Genomic DNA, 21,500 nt, shown 5'->3' with positions numbered 1-21,500 from the left:
GCGCCCCGCCTCCTCCTCCAGGCCAATCTCAACCACTGGCGCGCGGCACAGAACATGATGTCCCAAGTCCACGCGGAGTGGGGTGTTGGCCTGGCGGTCGCCGCCGGGCCGTACCGCGTGCCTGATCACCCACATTGGGTGGGCGACACGGACGGTTTGGTGGCGACGGTATGGGGAGGTGGCGACGGGTCCCCGCCGTTCTCCGTTCTGAAGCGCGGTCGGGGTTTCGTCGCCGTGGATTGGGGGGGGAGTCGCCGTAGTGGGGTGCTACATCTCGCCCCGCATCGGTCACGCCGCGTTCGAGCTGTACTTGGCCGAGGTCCCAGCCTCCTCCCGGCTGTCCGTCCCCGTGGCACCGTCCACCTCCATTGTGGACGCTGCCAGCGACCGCGGTGCCTGAACCGGGGTGGGCCCCTTCTTCTTCCCCTTCCGGGAGGGGGGAGAGCACTTTTTGCTCACCACCCTGTGATCGGCTGGCCTCCCCATGTCCGCACAAAGCGGGCAGTTTGGGTCGGGGCTGATCCTCGATAGCCACTGGCGCTTCGAGGAGCATTTCCGCTGCCTGGTCCCCCGGCTGGAGAGGATGGTCGGGGCTTTGGGCCGGATTCTGCCCAACCTGGGGGGCCCGGCGGGCCGAGTTCGCCGCCTCTATGTGGCAATGGTTCAGTCGGTGGTCCTATACGGGGCCCCCGTCTGGGCGGACGACCTGGCGGCCTCCCGGCGCGGCATGACTATGCTGCGTCGGGTGCAGAGGCGGATGGCTCTAAGGGTCGTCCGCGGGTACCGGACCGTGTCGCATGAGGCGGCGACGGTTCTTGCGGGGATGCCGCCCATGGATCTCCTCGCGCGGTCGCACGCGACGAAGTATCGTCACCGCGTCGACCGTCGCACGGGGGTGGGGGCGGTCCCGGGTGTGCAGGAACCTGCCTGGGGCGAGTTGAAGCGCCTGGCCCGGCAGTTCGTGGTGCACGCGTGGCAAGAGCGGTTGGCTCTGCCTACCGCGGGGCACCGGACAGTCGGGGCTGTTCGGCCACTCCTATGTGAGTGGCTGGACAGAGGCCATGGAAGCCTCACCTACCGGATGGCACAGGTGTTTTCGGGGCATGGCAGCTTCGGGAGATACCTGTGCCGGATAGGGAAGGAGCCGACGGCGCGTTGCTGCCATTGTGACGCTGAGCAGGACACGGCGGAACATACCCTCGAGGTATGCGCTGCATGGGAGGGTGAACGCCGTGTCCTGATCGGCGTCATCGGGCGGGATGTCTCGCTGCCGGGCATGGTGCGCGCCATGCTCGGCAGCGAGGAGAAGTGGAGGGCCGTGGCCTCCTTCTGCGAAATCGTAATGTTGCAGAAGGAGACCGCGGGAAGGGAGCGCGAGCGTCAGCGGCGCGCTGAGGCTCGCGCTCGTTTGGTGGCGAGAGAGCGTCGCCTGGGCGTCAGGCGACGCGGGCGGCCCCCTCGGCGTGGCGCATGACCCAGGCTGGGAGGGGGGTCCTGATAGGAGCCCCCTCCCGCCAGGCGGAGTAGGGTCGGACCGGATGGGGTGGCAGTGCCTCCTGTCCGGGCCCGGCGCACGGAGCGGCACCCTCGGTGGCCTGGTGCGGCCATGAGCTGCCGGCCTCCGAGGGGTAGAAAAGGGGTCGCGGCGGTTGCGAGTTGGGGCTCGCAGCCGCCACTAGACGCGGCCCCGGGACGGATGGCGGCAGGACGATGTGGCCTCGTCCTGCCGCTATGAGACAGGGCGATTACCGGGGGGACCGTTTGTCCCCCCGCGGGTGGGCGCAAAGCGCGGGCACGGGGAGGATACCGGAAGTATACTTCGAGCGATTCCCGGTATCCTCCCAAATCGTGCGGAAGGGTCACCGTGGGGTTTTTAGTGGGTAGGTCCCGCGCCCGTTATAATGGGCGCGGGGAATCCCACACACCCCTCCCGCCTCTCCCCAAAGAGGTGGGAGGGAGTCTTTCGAAGATTTTCCCCACGAAAATCCCCTAGGACCACCGTTCGCGGCGGGATCCTGGGCGACTGGGCGGCGGGGCTCGACCTTCGGTTACTGAACCGGGGGTCGGAGCACACGTGCGTGCGGCGATATGGGGGGTCTATCGTGGATGTTGGATTCGCGACCCCCCAACGCCGTGCGCATGGTGTCGGGTTGGCAGGTGGCCCCGGAGGCAGAGACACTCTCCGATCACCGGTATATCCGGATGGAGGTCTCTGCCGCCGGGGCTGCGTCCCGGCACCGCCGCCCGGATGGCACCCCACCGCGCCGCTGGGCGCTTCGGCGCCTGGACAAGGACGCCCTGATGGCAGCTGCCCTCGCTGCAACTTGGCCGCAGGTGGCGGCCGAGTTGCCAAGCATGGAGGAGGAGGCTGCCCGGCTCGGGGTACTAGTCGCAAACATTTGCGACGCGTCGATGCCCCGGGTCGGGCGAGCTTCTCCTCGCCGGGCGGTGTACTGGTGGTCGGCCGCGATCGCGGAATTGCGGGTCGCGAGTGTCCGCGCCCGACGCCAGTACGCCCGCGCGCGCCGTCGTCTACGACCGGACGATGGCGTGGCGCGAGCGAGGGCAGATGACCTGTATGAGGCATACCGGATGGCGCGGGTTGCTCTGCAGGTCGCCATCAAACGGGCCAAGACCCGGGCATGGAAGGATCTCCTCCAGACCCTCGATGACGATCCTTGGGGGCGCCCGTACAGGGTGGTGCTGAAGAAGCTCCGCCCGTGGGCGCCCCCCGTCACCGAGGGTCTTGACCCCCGGCTGCTGGAGGACGTGGTCAATACTCTTTTCCCAATTCGGGTGAGGGGACCACGTCCTCCGGCGGAGGCGGCAGTCCCAAGGGAGTGGGCGGCCGAACTGGGGGTCACTCAGGGGGAGCTGGCCGCGGCCATCAGACGGCTCGGGGCGCGTAACACGGCCCCGGGTCCGGATGGTGTGCCCGGCCGGGTTTGGGTCTTGACCCAGGGCGTCCTTGGGGCCGACCTCAGGCGGTTGTTCGACCGATGCCTGAGGGACGGGCGATTCCCCCCCAGTTGGAAGGTGGCGAGGATGGTCCTCCTCCGGAAGGAGGGTCGGCCCGCGGAGTCTCCCTCCGCATACCGGCCCATCTGTCTCCTCGACGAGGTGGGCAAGCTCTTCGAGCGGGTGATTGCTGCCCGCCTCGTCGAGCACCTGGCGCGGGGTGCCCCCGGCCTGGCCGACTGCCAGTACGGTTTCCGGGAGGGTCGATCGACCATCGACGCGATAGGTCGTGTCAGGGCCCTCTCGGAGTCGGCCGTCTCCCGGGGAGGGGTGGCTTTGGCAATATCCTTGGATATTGCCAACGCCTTTAACACCCTGCCCTGGGAGGAGATAAGGAGGGGGCTCGAATATCATCGGGTCCCCCCTTGTCTCGGGGCGGTCATCGGGGATTATCTCCGCGGCAGGTGGATCGAGTATCCGAGCCGGGATGGGCATATGCGGAGGGAGGTGTACTGCGGGTGTTCCGCAGGGGTCGGTCCTCGGGCCACTCCTGTGGAACATCGCGTACGACGCAGTGTTGCGGGCCGACCTCCCCGACGGCGTCAGCGCCGTGTGTTATGCAGATGACACACTGGTGCTGGCCGTCGGGGCGCACTGGGGGAGGGCCAAGCGTCTCGCGGAGGAGGGGGCGCAACGCGTCGTCGACCGGATCAGAGGGATGGGGATGACGGTGGCGGTCCATAAGACCGAGGTGATAGCGTTCCATTCACCTCGGCAGGATCCGCCACCCCCTCTGATCCGCGTGGGTGAGGCTAATATCGAGGTGAAGCCCCAGATGAGGTATCTGGGGCTGATCCTCGATAGCCACTGGCGCTTCGAGGAGCATTTCCGCTGCCTGGTCCCCCGGCTGGAGAGGATGGTCGGGGCTTTGGGCCGGATTCTGCCCAACCTGGGGGGCCCGGCGGGCCGAGTTCGCCGCCTCTATGTGGCAATGGTTCAGTCGGTGGTCCTATACGGGGCCCCCGTCTGGGCGGACGACCTGGCGGCCTCCCGGCGCGGCATGACTATGCTGCGTCGGGTGCAGAGGCGGATGGCTCTAAGGGTCGTCCGCGGGTACCGGACCGTGTCACATGAGGCGGCGACGGTTCTTGCGGGGATGCCGCCCATGGATCTCCTCGCGCGGTCGCACGCGATGATGTATCGTCACCGCGTCGACCGTCGCGCGGGGGTGGGGGCGGTCCCGGGTGTGCAGGAACCTGCTTGGGGCGAGTTGAAGCGCCAGGCCCGGCAGTCCGTGGTGCACGCGTGGCAAGAGCGGTTGGCTCTGCCTACCGCGGGGCACCGGACAGTCGGGGCTGTTCGGCCACTCCTATGTGAGTGGCTGGACAGAGGCCATGGAAGCCTCACTTACAGGATGGCACAGGTGTTCTCGGGGCATGGCAGCTTCGGGAGATACCTGTGCCGGATAGGGAAGGAGCCGACGGCGCGTTGCTGCCATTGTGACGCTGAGCAGGACACGGCGGAACATACCCTCGAGGTATGCGCTGCATGGGAGGGTGAACGCCGTGTCCTGATCGGCGTCATCGGGCGGGATGTCTCGCTGCCGGGCATGGTGCGCGCCATGCTCGGCAGCGAGGAGAAGTGGAGGGCCGTGGCCTCCTTCTGCGAAATCGTAATGTTGCAGAAGGAGACCGCGGGAAGGGAGCGCGAGCGTCAGCGGCGTGCTGAGGCTCGCGCTCGTTTGGTGGCGAGAGAGCGTCGCCTGGGCGTCAGGCGACGCGGGCGGCCCCCTCGGCGTGGCGCATGACCCAGGCTGGGAGGGGGGTCCTGATAGGAGCCCCCTCCCGCCAGGCGGCGTAGGGTCGGACCGGATGGGGTGGCAGTGCCTCCTGTCCGGGTCCGGCGCACGGAGCGGCACCCTCGGTGGCCTGGTGCGGCCATGAGCTGCCGGCCTCCGAGGGGTAGAAAAGGGGTCGCGGCGGTTGCGAGTTGGGGCTCGCAGCCGCCACTAGACGCGGCCCCGGGACGGATGGCGGCAGGACGATGTGGCCTCGTCCTGCCGCTATGAGACAGGGCGATTACCGGGGGGACCGTTTGTCCCCCCGCGGGTGGGCGCAAAGCGCGGGCACGGGGAGGATACCGGAAGTATACTTCAAGCGATTCCCGGTATCCTCCCAAATCGTGCGGAAGGGTCACCGTGGGGTTTTTAGTGGGTAGGTCCCGCGCCCGTTATAATGGGCGCGGGGAATCCCACACACCCCTCCCGCCTCTCCCCAAAGAGGTGGGAGGGAGTCTTTCGAAGATTTTCCCCACGAAAAGCTTCGGGAGATACCTGTGCCGGATAGGGAAGGAGCCGACGGCGCGTTGCTGCCATTGTGACGCTGAGCAGGACACGGCGGAACATACCCTCGAGGTATGCGCTGCATGGGAGGGTGAACGCCGTGTCCTGATCAGCGTCATCGGGCGGGATGTCTCGCTGCCGGGCATGGTGCGTGCCATGCTCGGCAGCGAGGAGAAGTGGAGGGCCGTGGCCTCCTTCTGCGAAATCGTAATGTTGCAGAAGGAGACCGCGGGAAGGGAGCGCGAGCGTCAGCGGCGTGCTGAAGCTCGCGCTCGTTTGGTGGCGAGAGAGCGTCGCCTGGGCGTCAGGCGACGCGGGCGGCCCCCTCGGCGTGGCGCATGACCCAGGCTGGGAGGGGGGGTCCTGATAGGAGCCCCCTCCCGCCAGGCGGCGTAGGGTCGGACCGGATGGGGTGGCAGTGCCTCCTGTCCGGGTCCGGCGCACGGAGCGGCACCCTCGGTGGCCTGGTGCGGCCATGAGCTGCCGGCCTCCGAGGGGGTAGAAACGGGGTCGCGGGCGGTTGCGAGTTGGGGCTCGCAGCCGCCACTAGACGCGGCCCCGGGACGGATGGCGGCAGGACGAAGTGGCCTCGTCCTGCCGCTATGAGACAGGGCGATTGCCGGGGGGACCGTTTGTCCCCCCGCGGGTGGGCGCAAAGCGCGGGCACGGGGAGGATACCGGAAGTATACTGCAAGCGATTCCCGGTATCCTCCCAAATCGTGCGGAAGGGTCACCGTGGGGTTTTTAGTGGGTAGGTCCCGCGCCCGTTATAATGGGCGCGGGGAATCCCACACACCCCTCCCGCCTCTCCCCAAAGAGGTGGGAGGGAGTCTTTCGAAGATTTTCCCCACGAGAAAAGTAGTTAGCGTGTGGGTCGAGAGAGATTAACTCTCATTTTTAGCAACACGCACGTGCCTTGTTTCCTTTCAATGTTTCGCTCATGCCGTGGCCACCACGACGCTCATTGGCAGCACCTCTCGGGCACACTTTGTGCGCGAGCAGGATAGCTGGCCCACCTGCGCGCGCAACGATCTCGCTACCGGCCGGTCGAAACCTCGTGGTGACCACGAGCGCGGCCATTAAGTCTGTCTTGTTCGTAATCTCAAACGCGACAAGTGTGCTCTGTTTTTCAGTCTTAGTTTCCTTTGTTCTTTTGTGCCGCATATAATCTACTGTGTTCAATGTAATTAATTCACAACTAATTATCAAGGCTCACGCTCATAAATCCCTTGCAATTAATATAATTGCAAGGGTATTATGAGTTTTAAACTCGTAATAAACGGTTGATTCTCATTCTCACTCGCGCTCAGAAATGGCGATCAATAATATCGCCATTTCTCATAACCGCTCGTGTAAAACTCTTACTTAACGTACCGCTCATTAATTATGTATTTCACAACGGGACAATGTTGTTAATAAAGACCTTGTTTAATTAACTTTGCACCATAGTCATTTTTCGCGAACCCTCTCATAACCGGCATCTCAATGAAAATCTCTACAGTTCACTTCAATCTCAAACATTTTTGGTCCTTCGAGCCGGATCGCGATATGATATGGTGCAAAGGTGTGAAGTGAATTCATAAACCATTGTGGTTTTCTCTTAACATAACGCTCGTGAACTTTCAATTCACCTTGTGTGCGCGTGTTCGTTGTGAACAATGCCCACGCCCCAACGGTCGCGCAGTGTCGCTCAACCAGTGCAGTGACGCTCAAACTCACTAGTGACTCTCACTCTCAACCAGTGACACTCAACGTTCACAGTGACACTCAACACTCAACAACTTTCTATCTGCCTCATCATGGTGTTTTGAAACCAGACAGCACGACTACGAAGCTGAGAGTTGTCTTCAATGGCTCAAGCTCAACATCTTCTGGATATTCTCTCAACGACATCATGCACACTGGTGAAAACCTACTGCTCAACATCGCTGACGTGCTCCTATGGATTCGTCAGCACAGATACACATTCTCAACCGATATTACCAAAATGTATCGGCAAATCAGAGTGCATGAAGACGACTGGGATCTGCAAAGAATATTGTGGGTGGATAAGGACCTGCAAGAGACTCAATTTCAGCTCACTACGGTCACCTACGGTACCAAGGCAGCACCGTATCTTGCGGTCAGAACATTGCTGCAATTAGCTGAGGATGAAGGTCATCATTATCCTCTGGCCGTACCATCGATCACTCATGCCAGATATGTCGACGACATCTTTGGAGGAGCAGATTCACCAGAAGATCTCAAGAAACTCGCTCATCAGCTTCAAGGTCTGTGCAACGCGGGCGGTTTCCCACTTGCTAAGTGGCATTCAAACTGCCCCGCGCTACTCGAAGCCATCTCACCTGAAGCTCATGCTCAAGGCTCATCACTCTCATTGGACGACTGCAAAACCAAAATACTCGGAATGCAATGGAATTTTCTCAAGGATACATTTACATTCTCATCGAAGGAGGACTCATTCTCACCCCCAACCAAGATAAGTAAACGCCTCATACTATCTCAAGTAGCACAGATATTTGATCCACTTGGTTTCCTCTCACCGGTCATAATTCGCTGTAAGATTTTATTGCAAGAATTATGGCTGCACAAACTCAACTGGGATGAATCACTACCATCCCACATCACAGCACGATGGCTCATCCTCAGAGAAGATCTCACAAGTCTGGCCAGACTCTCAATTCCACGCTGGTTCAACACCTGTCAAGACTCAGTGGTGGAAATACACGGTTTCTCTGATGCATCTCAGCTCGCCATGGCAGCCGTGATCTACATCACGGTCTTCTCACCGTCCACAAATCTCAAGGTGACGTCACAGGTGTGCGCCAAGACGAAGGTCGCACCTCTCAAGAAACTCACTATCCCGAGACTGGAGCTCACAGCAGCTCTTATGCTTGCAAGGCTGGCAAGCTATGTTCAAGCGAAGCTCAATCTCAACATTGCTACAACTCACTTGTGGACGGATTCTCAAGTCACACTCATATGGATCAAATCTCACGCATCACGCTGGAAGGATTATGTGAGAAACAGAGTATTGGCGATACAAGAACTCACACCTGAGGCACATTGGGGGTATGTGTCTGGAACATCGAATCCAGCTGACTGCGCATCACGAGGCCTTTCAACTGCTCAGCTTGAACATCATCAGCTATGGTGGACGGGACCACCATGGTTTACTCAACCCCAGGACTCATGGCCATCACAACCGAAGCTCAAGGACGCCTCATGTGCACTAGAAGCGCGTCCAAGTATTCCTACTGCGCTCATCTCCCAAAAGATCGAGTATCAGTGGGATCTCATTCACAAATACTCAACGCTCAAGAAACTTCTCACCATCACTGCTATTTGTTTCAGATTTATAGCAAAATTAAAAGGGGTCCACTGCTCACCAGCCTATACCTCACATTTGCCGAGTGATCTGGAAGATGCTCAGAAATTCTGGATCAGGGCAACTCAGACCATCTACTTCGCTCATGAAATGAAGATGCTCACCTCACACTCATCGCTGCCTTCATCTCATGCCTTCAGTCACCTGACTGCCTTCATTGATGATAAGGGAATCATCAGAGTCGGCGGACGATTGGAAAACTCTCAGCTCCGCTACGAGGGTAAACATCCCGCTATTTTGCCTCGCCACTCACGTTTGTCTGAATTGATTATAGATCACGCTCACAAACAAACTCTTCATGGTGGAACTCAACTCACACTCGCCTACATTCGACAAACCTACTGGATCATCGGAGGAAGAGCTCCAGTCAAGGCTCATATTCTGCGGTGTTTGACGTGTGCTCGCCAAAGGGGGATCCGTGCCCATCAGCTGATGGGCCAACTACCTCTTTCTCGAGTCACACCGTCATCGCCATTCTCTCATACCGGCATGGACTATGCCGGTCCACTCACTCTCAAAACTTGGAAAGGACGAGGCGCCAAAACATCCTACCAACAGCGGAATCATCAGCCACAAGTGGCTGATGGCGGGCGGAATGTTCGAGAATTAACTCTCATTTTTAGCAACACGCACGTGCCTTGTTTCCTTTCAATGTTTCGCTCATGCCGTGGCCACCACGACGCTCATTGGCAGCACCTCTCGGGCACACTTTGTGCGCGAGCAGGATAGCTGGCCCACCTGCGCGCGCAACGATCTCGCTACCGGCCGGTCGAAACCTCGTGGTGACCACGAGCGCGGCCATTAAGCCAGTCTTGTTCGTAATCTCAAACGCGACAAGTGTGCTCTGTTTTTCAGTCGCAGTTTCCTTTGTTCTTTAGTGCCGCACATAATCTACTGTGTTCAATGTAATTAATTCACAACTAATTATCAAGGCTCACGCTCATAAATCCCTTGCAATTAATATAATTGCAAGGGTATTATGAGTTTTAAACTCGTAATAAACGGTTGATTCTCATTCTCACTCGCGCTCAGAAATGGCGATCAATAATATCGCCATTTCTCATAACCGCTCGTGTAAAACTCTTACTTAACGTACCGCTCATTAATTATGTATTTCACAAACGGGACAATGTTGTTAATAAAGACCTTGTTTAATTAACTTTGCACCATAGTCATTTTTCGCGAACCCTCTCATAACCGGCATCTCAATGAAAATCTCTACAGTTCACTTCAATCTCAAACATTACGAATAGAATATACTTTAATTTAAAAATGTAAAAAGGAATTTAATAAGTATTCGCTCATTGTTTATATCACTCTATTTCTGACATGCTACTTAATACATATCTGAATCAAATATGTCTAAAATGTGTCGCGTGAACTAGCTTCACTGATATTGTTTTACGACTGACTAGCTGGCCGAACACATGCCGATGCTGCCCTTTGTGTCCGCTGTGTGTGAGAGAGATAAGCGAGGCGAGTGATGTAGAATCGGGGTCCTGTTCGGCATTTGTTTCTCTGAACTTCGTCGATCGATGGCACAGTCAGCTGCTAGTATTGTTACATTCTTCGATGTAAACGTAAATCGATGCGAAAATTTAATTTATCCTGCGATTCCTTTCTCCATTTTTAAATTGAAGTGTATTTGAAAAATTAATAACAGTTTTATTCGTAAGTAACTCGGAAGAATCGTGATACACGTACACGTAGACGTTCACGAATAACGTAATCACGGTGCGTGTTTATTTAATTGCATAGTGGTTAGTGCCTGAAAGGATTATTTGTGGACACTTGTGGACACTGTGGACAGTCGTGGGGCGTGTATAATCGCGTGTGGGTGATTTTTGTTCACAACATTGTGTATTGGAACTGGCGGCATTCACCCTTTCTCTGTGAAAATCTTGTCGGGCGAGTTTTGATATGCCCTTCTGGATTTTCATAAGACAGGTTGAATAAGATTCAACGTGAGGTGTTCGCATTCCCATAAGTGGACAGAAATCTAAGGCTGTCGATAATGTCGGTAAGTAGAATTTTTCATGCTACGTGAGGACCACTATCACTGGCCTGCCGCAACTGTCCGCGCGAACGCAGCTGTTTAGCGGGTTGTCATTCTACAGGCGGAACTTTAAATGTTAATAACTTTGCAACGAAGCCTCCATCAACAAATTAGTATTCTCGATTTTCGTCTTATTTTGGCCTCTACTATCGCTCATTAAAATTTTTGCCATAGGTAGCCGAACACCCTCTATAGACAGAATTCATTGTAGTAGTAGCAATCTTTTTGAAGAAAAATCTCGTAAACTAAGGCCGAGCGGTGGTTATATGTGTAGGAAACAGTTGTTCAAAATCTTGATTTCTACAACATATTCAAAAATCATCGAAATCGGTGAGACCCCACCTTTTCTAAATAATTACCAACTATACTTACAAGACCAGTATTTTAATTAATTAAAGACAAACTTCCATTTGTAAGGAGTGTATGTGTGTGGTTCGGAGAACCGTTATCGTTGGCGTCGATAGAAGTGTTTAGTCTAAACTACAGTAGGTATCGAGTGAGGTGTTTAGGTTTAAGCTGAAATACGTTTTAGGGACTGCGTCTCGAACGTGCGTTTTGTTTAGATCATTATTATAAGATAGAAATAAGGAAGGGTCGACTTTGACTGCAGGAACGTCACTCTGTATCGAACGTTAGTCGAAAGCAGTCACAGTTTTACGTTTATGATCGTTTTCGTTTACGTTTTATGTCTTTCTTTTATGTTCTTTATATTAAATAGTTAGTTAATATTAAATAATATAGTTATATCGTTACGTTTAGTGTTCACGTATTTGAATCCGTCCACACGCCTCTCTGCCCATCCTCGACAATCCTTACACATTCACTTGTCTAGTTCATCATGTACGTTGTCGTCATTATGGTATTTACAATAGTGCCCACTTAAGTGGCCACGTTTGGGGCCGGCCGTGGTCATTTATGTAGGCATGGTTACTTCTCAGAATACAACGGAGATAAGGAAAGAGGATAAATGCGAGTGAGATACAATAGCTGGCACCCGAAACCACATATACAATGTATCGATAACGACCGGCGTCAAGTTACACTCGACACGCTCGATGTTCGAAGCCGCTTGGCTTCTAAGAATTGGTGGGGATAACTTTGGTCATTTATGTGGGAAAAAATTCAGTCACTTATGTGGACACTACTGTATTATGTTAAACACGTATCGCAGACGACCTGAAATACGAATTTGATAGGATGCGATTGAAAGTCACACACACTACAGTCTGTTTGCCGGCGGTAAAATCACCTCTCAATTTTTAAGTCGATATGCCAGTCAGTTTGAATCACGAAAGTCCATAAGGTGTAAGGTCTACTCGTATACCTCGTCTGTGCTAAGAATATTTATGCTATCTACTTTCTTTTAAATTATCCAAAAATATGATTTATTAATTGTTTTAAATGATACATTTCACGCCCTACGTATATTTTATTTATGCTAGAAAAAAGTAAATACATGCATTAATCTACAAAACTCTGACGGATGTATGAAAGGGTAAATTTAACATAGATTCATTTTCAAACTATGTAGCATGACAAAGAGCACACTTTATTTCTTAATTAGTGTTAATAATTATTTAGCATTGATCGGAATCGAGTACATGTCGTATATTCCTCTTCAATCGGAGTTCAATAATCATAATAGATTAGTTTATTCATATAAGAGTAATTAATTGTAATGTATTGTCTGAAAGTATCACTGCATTGCATCCACTGGTCATTTTTTTACACTTTACCAATAATAAAAAGTCAACAGAATATAATAATGTTTTCTAAAAAAGAATCCTCGCTCCCTTCAACACTTATCGTGAATTCCGGACATTCTGACGCTTACAAAATATAAGTGGATCGGAAACACGATAAGCAAAGAGAAGCGAACGAGTTTTCAGTTTCTCAATAAAGACATGCATAAGGAAACTATATAGTATAGAAGCGATCTAATGTTTAGTAGAAGAAAAAAAAAATAAACGTCTAAAATTAAGTTTTTCAGACCAGGGATGCCCAGCGACTTTGCGGGGAGCGATAGATTCGATATCTGCTCAACCCCAAATAGTTAGATTACAATTAAAATGCGGAGAGCTTGTCACTTCGAACGAAACTCGTGCGTTCGAAAAAACCGTCTCTCTTTTGGGGAAGCAAAATCTAAGACTTCTAAAAATTAACCTATCGCAAAATAATACATTTCTATAAGAAATACTTAGTAAACTTATATGTATAGTATATAAAAAAAGCTCGTTCGTCGTTATCATGGTAGAATAATAAAACAAAGATACGGTAGAGTGCATAAAAACGAGTCGGGTAATTAAAAGGATGATTATAGATTCGAATCGGCGAGCTTCTGCGCTCGAAAGGAAGCAAGCCCTCCGCAGAACAATATTCAACATTTAACAATAGCCAACATTTATATAGTAAGATACCGATTTAATAATTATAGATCATTTCATTTCGTCCTTTTTTTTATTTTTCCAGTTTTCTGTTTTTTTTTTCTATTTCCTTTATTACTCCACGGTCGTCGATCGCCTTTGTATTCCCGTAAAATTACTTCAGGAAACAAGAACGAAGGCAATTGCGGACTTAAAGTGGAAATAAATATCGCGCGACAAATTATTCTTCCATGAGACTTTGTGTCGTAGTTTTCATTCACAGGACCAGTACAGTGTTTCTCAAATTGCGCGAACATTGTTCGACGTGTGATATATCTCTCGTTCCAAGAAAATATCTCCATTTTTATATTGCTATCGTTTGCACGTGGACATAAGTTGTAGGACTCACATTGCTTTCAACGTTTTATACCTAACAATTCCCCCATGTTTCTCTTGTGACTCTACACCGTGCTTGGAAGATGAAACTTACGCCTCACTGATTCTCGTAATCATATTAATTGACAAACTTCCTAGCAGATGCTAGCGCTTAGAAGAATATTAAATTATCACAACGTACATTAGGTACCTGTGATACATAGCTACGTACGATTAAATTGACGTTACTTCACTATCAGCTGTATTTCACGTCTCTCTTTCTTACATTGTAATTCGATAAATTATGAAAATGTTTATATGGCACCTATTCGCTACAATTACATTCTTTCGTAAGCGCGTTGCTCTGCTGAAGGTAAAATCACAAGAACGAGAGTCTCCTTTGTCGCTTAAAACGAAAAAGTAGCAGGATATACCTAATGCTTTTGACATCGTTGAACTTGACAGAATTTTTATCATATTAGTCTACTGATTTTCGTAATGTTTTTTCTTAATCACGTATTTGAGAAACACTGATCCAGCGATCGCGACAACTGCTTAAACACCATGATGTTAAACTTTAATATTGCACAACATTGATAACACTTCGAGTTTTCGGGAAAAAGTTTCATGACTCACAATAGTTACAATAGATAAAATTATGAATGTCTTTTTCTCCTCCTCATACTTTTTATCTGCAATGACTGAATGCTGATGACGATAGCAGCAGTAGTTATATACCCGGATATATCAGCCAATAATTTTTAACAATTTTCTGCAGTAAATGAACCCGTAAGTTTCATTCTTGGCGATTTAAGCGGCCATTAGAACAATGTTCCAATTCAACGCGACGTTTTAATATCTTCTGTCTCCGAAAATATATTATAATTCATTGACATACATTGTACGAGATCATAATGATACAATTAACTCATAAAAAATACCCATTATATGTATAATATTGTATATAAATTATACATACAACTAATATAATGTTACAAAGTATGAGTAAAACTGATTGTTTAATAATATTGTTCAATCGGGAAATATCAGTATTATTTTTAATTCGTACGACTACCACAATAATTATTAAGTAACATAAATGCATTAACTGAAACGCTGTTCAAAGTGCCGCGAAATTCATAAATACCAACTATACGAAATTGCCTTTGGAACGATTTAGAATGTAAGGCCAAGAACGTTTTACGATATAAATGTATCTTCCGTAACAGTAATGGAAAAATATGCGAATATTAATAATAATAATGCCATCGTCGTAGTCATCACCGTTGTCGCCATCATCGACAACATATGTGTAAGTTACATACTCTATAATTATTATATTATGCTTAGCAAATATTTGTTGAAGATTACCTAAAATCCATGTGGCAACAAATAACCAAGATTTTCAATTACTTTCATTATTCTGGCGGTTACACTCTCATCCAAAGTCAGTAAAGGATACGAATTAAATATCTGTAACGCGAATACATAATTGTGATAAGTACTCTGATTTAGATTAATATCTTTTCTCTATTCCAGAACTTGGAATTACATTGGGATTAGGGGAGGGCGCAGAAAAAATTAGATGCTTTACTACATCAGCAATTTGAATTCATTCAAAGAAGTCATTTAAGATATTATCGTTAACAATGCTAAATAATTTCTAAACAATTTCAACACGCTAATATCAATAAATGTAGAACTAAGGGCAAAGGAATCTAAAATACATGTATAGTTTGTTTTCTTATGACTTGAAGCAATCGCAATGCAAAGTAATAAACAGAGTTGTAGATAATCTAATTGTTTACTCTGTTAATTGCTAACGACTTCGTGAAAGAGATTCGCCGCCATTTTAAACATCGTTTAAAACTAAATCCTAATTTCTATTCGGTGTCACCTAAATGATTAAAAAGAATAGGAAACGTTCGAGTAACTTCAAACGACCGGAGGACTGGGGAACGAATCGCTATACAATGCACGAATATATTATACGAGTACGGTTTTCGCTGCGCTATGCGGACCAACTCAAAATGTACACCATGATTCGATGAACGAATTTTATATGAAGAACCGTGCGCTTTAACAAACAACAAATAAACGTATATAAAAAACATGTACAACATAAGATGGCTTTCTTGTAAATGATGTATTACGCTTCGATTGCTTAGCTGACCAATGAAATCATAAAGTGAAACTTGATCACGAACTGATCAAGCATTATCTCTCAAAAAAGAAGTAACTTAAAGTTTCACTACATAATACATAATACGATGATAATGGTGTAAATTAAAATACTTGACGTAAGAGTATTCGAACGTTTTTGCTACTCGAATTTCAATGCAGTCTTGGTGATCTGATATCTTTGTGCAATTGAACTTTAGTGAGAGAAACTAACGAAGATGTTACATCATGACATGAAATGGTACAGAACGCGAGAAATGAGCCACCCTTGACAGTGGACTGTAATCGTAGGTACTTTAGTGTGTATATATCCGTATGTTTTACCGTGTAATCATGTTTGTATGTATCTGCGCGCGCGAAGGTCCTTACGTCAATAAAAGACACTATAACATTATATATGTACATTAACATGCGTATACATCTATTCTTGGGACAATAGACGAAAGAAACAAAATAAGACAGAGGAACTCTGAATCCGTAGATCGAACAAGCTTGGGACCATATAACGTAAGTGATAGTAGAGAAGTCTTGAATAGAGATTTAGGCTAATTGGAGCGTAAGATAATTTTGCTGGAGACGCTGGTGAACGAATGCAGGGTCTTTGGTTTTGAGACGCATGACATCCTCTTAAGGTAACGGTACTACGACTTGCACGTAAGTTACTGGGAAATAACCGGTGCGACCGTTCACGCTACCTTGGAACCAATTCTCGTCGATTTTCTGAATCAAAGTAATCGTATCGTTTTCCTATAACAAAACACGTGCCAATTAGACAGTTTCTTTTCTTCAAAAGAATTAATTAATAATTAGTTCGTTCGAATCTTCTAGCGAGACGTCAACGTATATTATATTCATTAATATTTCCGTTATCTTTCATTTATCTTTTTCACTTCGTGATTTAACTAATGCAATCCTTTTAATAGAATCCAAGAAAATGATTTGATTTTGGTCAAATAAGTCTGAACAATTAATGTTATGTTCTTAAATCTAATTAGACAATAGATGATAATGTTTATCGTAAACGACTAGACTGAATATAGACTATAGAAAAAAGTATTGAATATTCATTAAAAAAATATATGTGCTATTGTATCATGGTGATGTGTAATTAAAGGGTAACATTGCAAAATTTTAAGCCTGCAATGGATGATTCTGTTTTTGTTTTAAGTGTGCATGATTCTTTAACAGAAAAAATTTTCAAACAAAAAGTAAACTATAATGCAGACACAATATTTTTATTATAAATTAGGATAATTATTTAGAAGTTTGCCCTTCTCACCGATTTTCGTGACCTTGAAATATGTTATCAAGGTCATCATTCTGAACAACTTTTCCCTATACATGTTACCGCCGTCGGCCTTAGTTTCCGAGATATTCGGAAAAAACTGCAGTTATACTTATGTCACCAGTATACTGTATTTCGGGAAAAATGGAGACTGAATGGTAATTGAATGAGTGATTGAAATGGTTTGAGGTTATATTTTCTGACGGCGAGGAGGTTTGGGGAGGGTCCTTCCTAAATATAATATACGAAATTCTACTTGAGATGTTTTCATATCACCATTTTACAGCATCTCAAGTAGAATCTCATCTATTATACCAAACCATAACTCACTCCAATTACTTTTTCTTTCGCCTTTTATATACTGTATACCTGTACTCGTGAGTTTGTCAATAGCTCGCTCGTAAACTAGTGACAAAACATCATTTGGAAGGAATACGTATCAAATACCCAAACAAACGCAAAAACATAACTGTTGTAATAAGAAGAATATGTTGCAAACGCCGTTAAGCGATAGCTTATGCCGAAATAAAGTGTACTCGTAATCTAAGTTTAACTAAAGATTTTTGCAAATATCTCGAAAACTAAGGCCAAGCGGCGGTAACATATAGATACAGTGAGTCACACCCAAAATTATACACCACATATAACAATATGTTTCATTCGAAAAAAGAAGTTTGAGGATGATTTGGAAAAAAAATAAGGCAGACATATATTATAAATATATCTGTATTTATTGTGTAATAATGACAAAAGAAATGAATATTGCTTAACATAAAAAAAATAAAATTACTATAATACGGTGCAAAAAACATCTCAAAGCTAAAATCGTACACTATTTTCTTATCTGGAATTCCCCTCCAGGAATCCCCGAAAAGAAAGTAAAAACGGTAAACAAAAAAAAATCATTGTTTTAGCTTGCTAGTAAACGTGGTATTACATCGAAGCAAGGAAATAAATCGTAATAATAGTAAAAATGAAGCAGATGACACTAGAGGCGCGGGAAATTGTCGCGAAGAACTTTTAAAATGGGAAAAGCTATCGAGAAATTGCAAAAATTATTGGTAGAAGTATTAGCACTGCTCAATACATTATTAAACGCTATAGAGAAGAAAATAGAATTACAAATAAATTAAGAACAGCACCGAACACAAAATTTAATGCGTACGATGAGCGATGGATAGTTAGAAAAATCAAAAAAAATCCAAAGCTGAGTGCACCTAAATTGTCGAACGAGGTGAAAAAATATTTGCAAATATTTGTTAATTCAAAAATTGTAAGAAGAGTACTAAGAAAGAGATTATTTTCATGAGCGTACAGCAAGCAATAAACCATTTGTCAGCGATAAAAATAAGAAAAGGAGACTAGAGTTTGCGAGACAGTATTTAACTAAGGATTTTAGTTTTTGGAAAGAAGTTATTTTTGCCGACAAAAGGAAATTTAATCTTCTTCATCCAGATGGCAAAGTTACTGTATGGCGTAAACCTAATGAAGAATTTAAAATAAAAAATATGAATGCTACTATTAAACATGGAGGTGGGTCAGTGATGGTTTGGGGGTGTGTATCAGCTACTGGAACAGGAAATTTGTAATTTATTGAAGGGAACATGGACAAATTTGATTATTTGAATATTTCAAAAAAGAATTTCAAAAGTAGTGCCGAAAAATTAGGAATTTTGAATTTTTTTAAATTTTATAGTGATAATGACCCAAAACATACGTCGCATATTGCTAAAATATGGCAATTATATAACTGCCCGAAAGTTGTGAATACACGTCCCCAATAACCTGACCTAAACGTGATTGAGAATATTTCGCATGAATTAGAAGTACGGATTAGAAAACATATGATTTCTAACGAACATGATTTAAAAAAGGCATTGCAAGAAGAATGGAGAAAAATTGAACCCAATTTTACACAAAACCTAGTAAAATCAATGCTGAAAATGTTACATACAGTAGAATGCAGCCGAGGATACCCTACAAAGTACTAATTTTTAATTTAATTTAACTATAGAACAATATTCTTAATGTGTACGATTTTAGCTGTGAGATGTTTTCTGCGCCGTATTATAGTGTTACATATCATTCATGTATGGGATCGAAACGTTTGGTAGCTTGGACGTTGGCCCGATGATCTAGCGCACAACCCCCTCGGACGGGGTTGACTCATGCCGTATGTGAGCACCCGGCCCAATTTTCATTGCCTAATATGGTAATACGCCATCATTGTACAGAGCAATTTCGAGTATATAAGGGCCGTGTTTTCTTACTCGAGAAGCTCAGTTTTTCTAAAACTCTCGACACAACGTTACTTTGACACTCGAGGCAAGATTGGGCTATAATCCCCATCAAGCAACATAACTACCTTAGCGGTTTTATTAGTGAGTGCCCATTAGACTAATCGAGAAGTAGCTCCCGCGAACGCGCCGCGTAAAAGCCGACATAGAACTTTCGCCGTCAAGGCAACCTAGCAATAGTACTAGTTCTGTTAACTGACCATTGTACTTGAGCATCGACTAGAACATATTCAAGTAGTTATTCTCACTTACATTATTCACTTAATACAACCCTGAACACTATTAATAGTAAGACTAGGGGTATCTTACGAACCCGGTACACCTTTACCGCTCGAGGTGTACCATTACGACAGAGCAAGATCCTAAAACATTCTAAAAACCTACGTGGCTCCCAGGGTATAAAGCCCCTGGTTCGTCCGTGAAACCATACATTTTCCTTATAAATCTAACTCCGTAGCTTCCAGGGTATAGAGCCCCTGGTTTGTCCGGAACTCCTTTCTCTTTCCTAACCATACCTAAAACCACCGGTCGAGTACTACCCTCGACCAAATCCAGGATCTCGCGCTCGCGCTCGTAACAATAGTAACTTTATTTCTTTTATGTTAAGCAATATTCATTTCTTTTGTCATTATTGCACAATAAATGCAGATATATTTACAATGATATGTCTGCTTTATGTTTTTCCAAATCATTCCTAAACTTCTTTTTTCGAATGAAACATATTTTCGTATGTGGTGTACGATTTTGGCTGTGACTCACTGTATAGGGAAAAGTTGTTCAAAATGATGATCTTGACAACATATTTCAAGGTCACGAAAATCGGTGAGGAGGGCAAACTTCTAGATAATTACCCAAATTAGTATTATTTGGTAAGGATAATACTGAAACTTTAATCTTTAGATGATAAAACATTATATTAGATTGTCCCACAAGTCCTTTTTGTTTTTTTACTATATTTTAGGTGTATAAAATTGTATAAATGGTACAAAATTATTGATGTGTGTATATACGTTCCATTCTGTTCTACCACCTTCAAAGTCAAGAGTCAATTCTTTATGTCTGTTTAAAGAAGCACAAAGATCGAAACGAACCAGCGTCTCGAACCATTGCGAATCAAATTATCCGGATACGATCGACAATCGTTACGAAATACTCGCACCCCAGTTGATGGTGCACACGGCACGAGGACCTACCTCCTTATCTCCTCGTCGGTTGCAACTTTGTCTCGACTACCATCTTGACGATCCTTCGCGCGAGGCCCTTTCGGGAAGATTACGATTTCCGTGGCCCCTTGTTTAGCGGTTAAAGGGTCTAGCCGAATAAGCATGGTAAAAGTGCCCCCAAACCAAAGTGAACGGGATTAATACCACTCGATAGGTGGTTCATAAAAACCCCTTTTCACAGAGATTCAACCAGGTATCTCCACTATAGGGGTAATTACGGGGTGAAAATCATTTTTTGGTTTATCCTTAATATCACCCGTTCTGCTCAATTAAAAATTATGAAAAAAATCATGATTATTCTATCGATTGATGTACATATTCGAGAATTTTTTCAGAACTTTCGGATGCAAATTCGATTTTTAAAAAATTCGAAAATATTTTAACCGGCGATTTTTTGTAGAAATTATCAAGTGACCACATTTGTTTTTATACAGTATAAAGCTCTCAAAAGAATTAGTAATCTCTAATTTTTTCAGATTTTTCGAAGGGGTGGAACGTAGTCAAAAAAATAAAAAATGGCGAAAAAGCTTTATATTGTCTTAATTACTTACGCGACCATGTTCATATTTTTATGGCTATAGCGTAACATTATGACTATTAATGCGTAATTTTTTCAGATTTTTTGGAAAAATTGTTAAAGAATTATTATTTCATATTTCCTAATTTTTCATACGGAAAAAGACCGCACATGCTTTTAAAATAGATATAATTAAAATATATTTGTTTAGATACTTTGTTAACTGGTCGCTATATGTAGTTTCAAATACGTGTGGTAAGAGACCTTTTTTGTAGAAAATTAAGTTTCCCACAATTTATGTCGTGCGACATTTTTTTATCAGCTGCACAGTTTCCAAATATATTTATATTTCGGTGAAGTTACAAAACAACTGCCCCCCTCCGAAATGATGGTCGGGGAATATAAAGACTCCGTGCACAACTGCTTATACAAGACTCAAGAAATGTTTATGTATTAAAACTCAATTAGCTGAGAATATTATTGACGTATTAGGTTAGGTTTGGTTATATACAGGGT

At 46.5% G+C, this 21,500-nt stretch overlaps 2 protein-coding genes across 9 annotated transcripts in view; one reads left to right on the top strand and one right to left on the bottom strand.

The window, feature by feature from the left end:
• The first annotated feature begins 54 nt into the window (after positions 1-54).
• LOC122403877 lies at positions 55-9,081 on the top strand. Its single transcript, XM_043407666.1, has 3 exons — positions 55-168; positions 6,984-8,867; positions 8,962-9,081. The coding sequence occupies exons 1-3, from the start codon at positions 55-57 to the stop codon at positions 9,079-9,081; spliced, it is 2,118 nt and encodes a 705-aa protein (XP_043263601.1).
• Positions 9,082-14,529: 5,448 nt separating this feature from the next.
• Positions 14,530-21,500, bottom strand: part of LOC122403878 (endophilin-A) — a 150,007-nt gene continuing 143,036 nt past the window's right edge. For all 8 annotated transcript variants that reach the window (XM_043407667.1, XM_043407674.1, XM_043407670.1 and 5 more), the window contains one exon: positions 14,530-16,409. In XM_043407667.1, the coding sequence (XP_043263602.1) occupies positions 16,290-16,409 (120 nt within the window). In that variant the 3' untranslated portion in view covers positions 14,530-16,289. The remainder of the gene's footprint in view (positions 16,410-21,500) is intronic.

This window comes from Colletes gigas, unplaced genomic scaffold (assembly GCF_013123115.1).
Source record: "Colletes gigas isolate AHSC1104 unplaced genomic scaffold, ASM1312311v1 Colletes_gigas_Sc00082, whole genome shotgun sequence".
Classification (NCBI taxonomy): Eukaryota; Metazoa; Arthropoda; class Insecta; order Hymenoptera; family Colletidae; genus Colletes; species Colletes gigas.
Note: the sequence above shows the minus strand (reverse complement) of the source record. Positions and strands in the feature narration are given on the sequence as shown.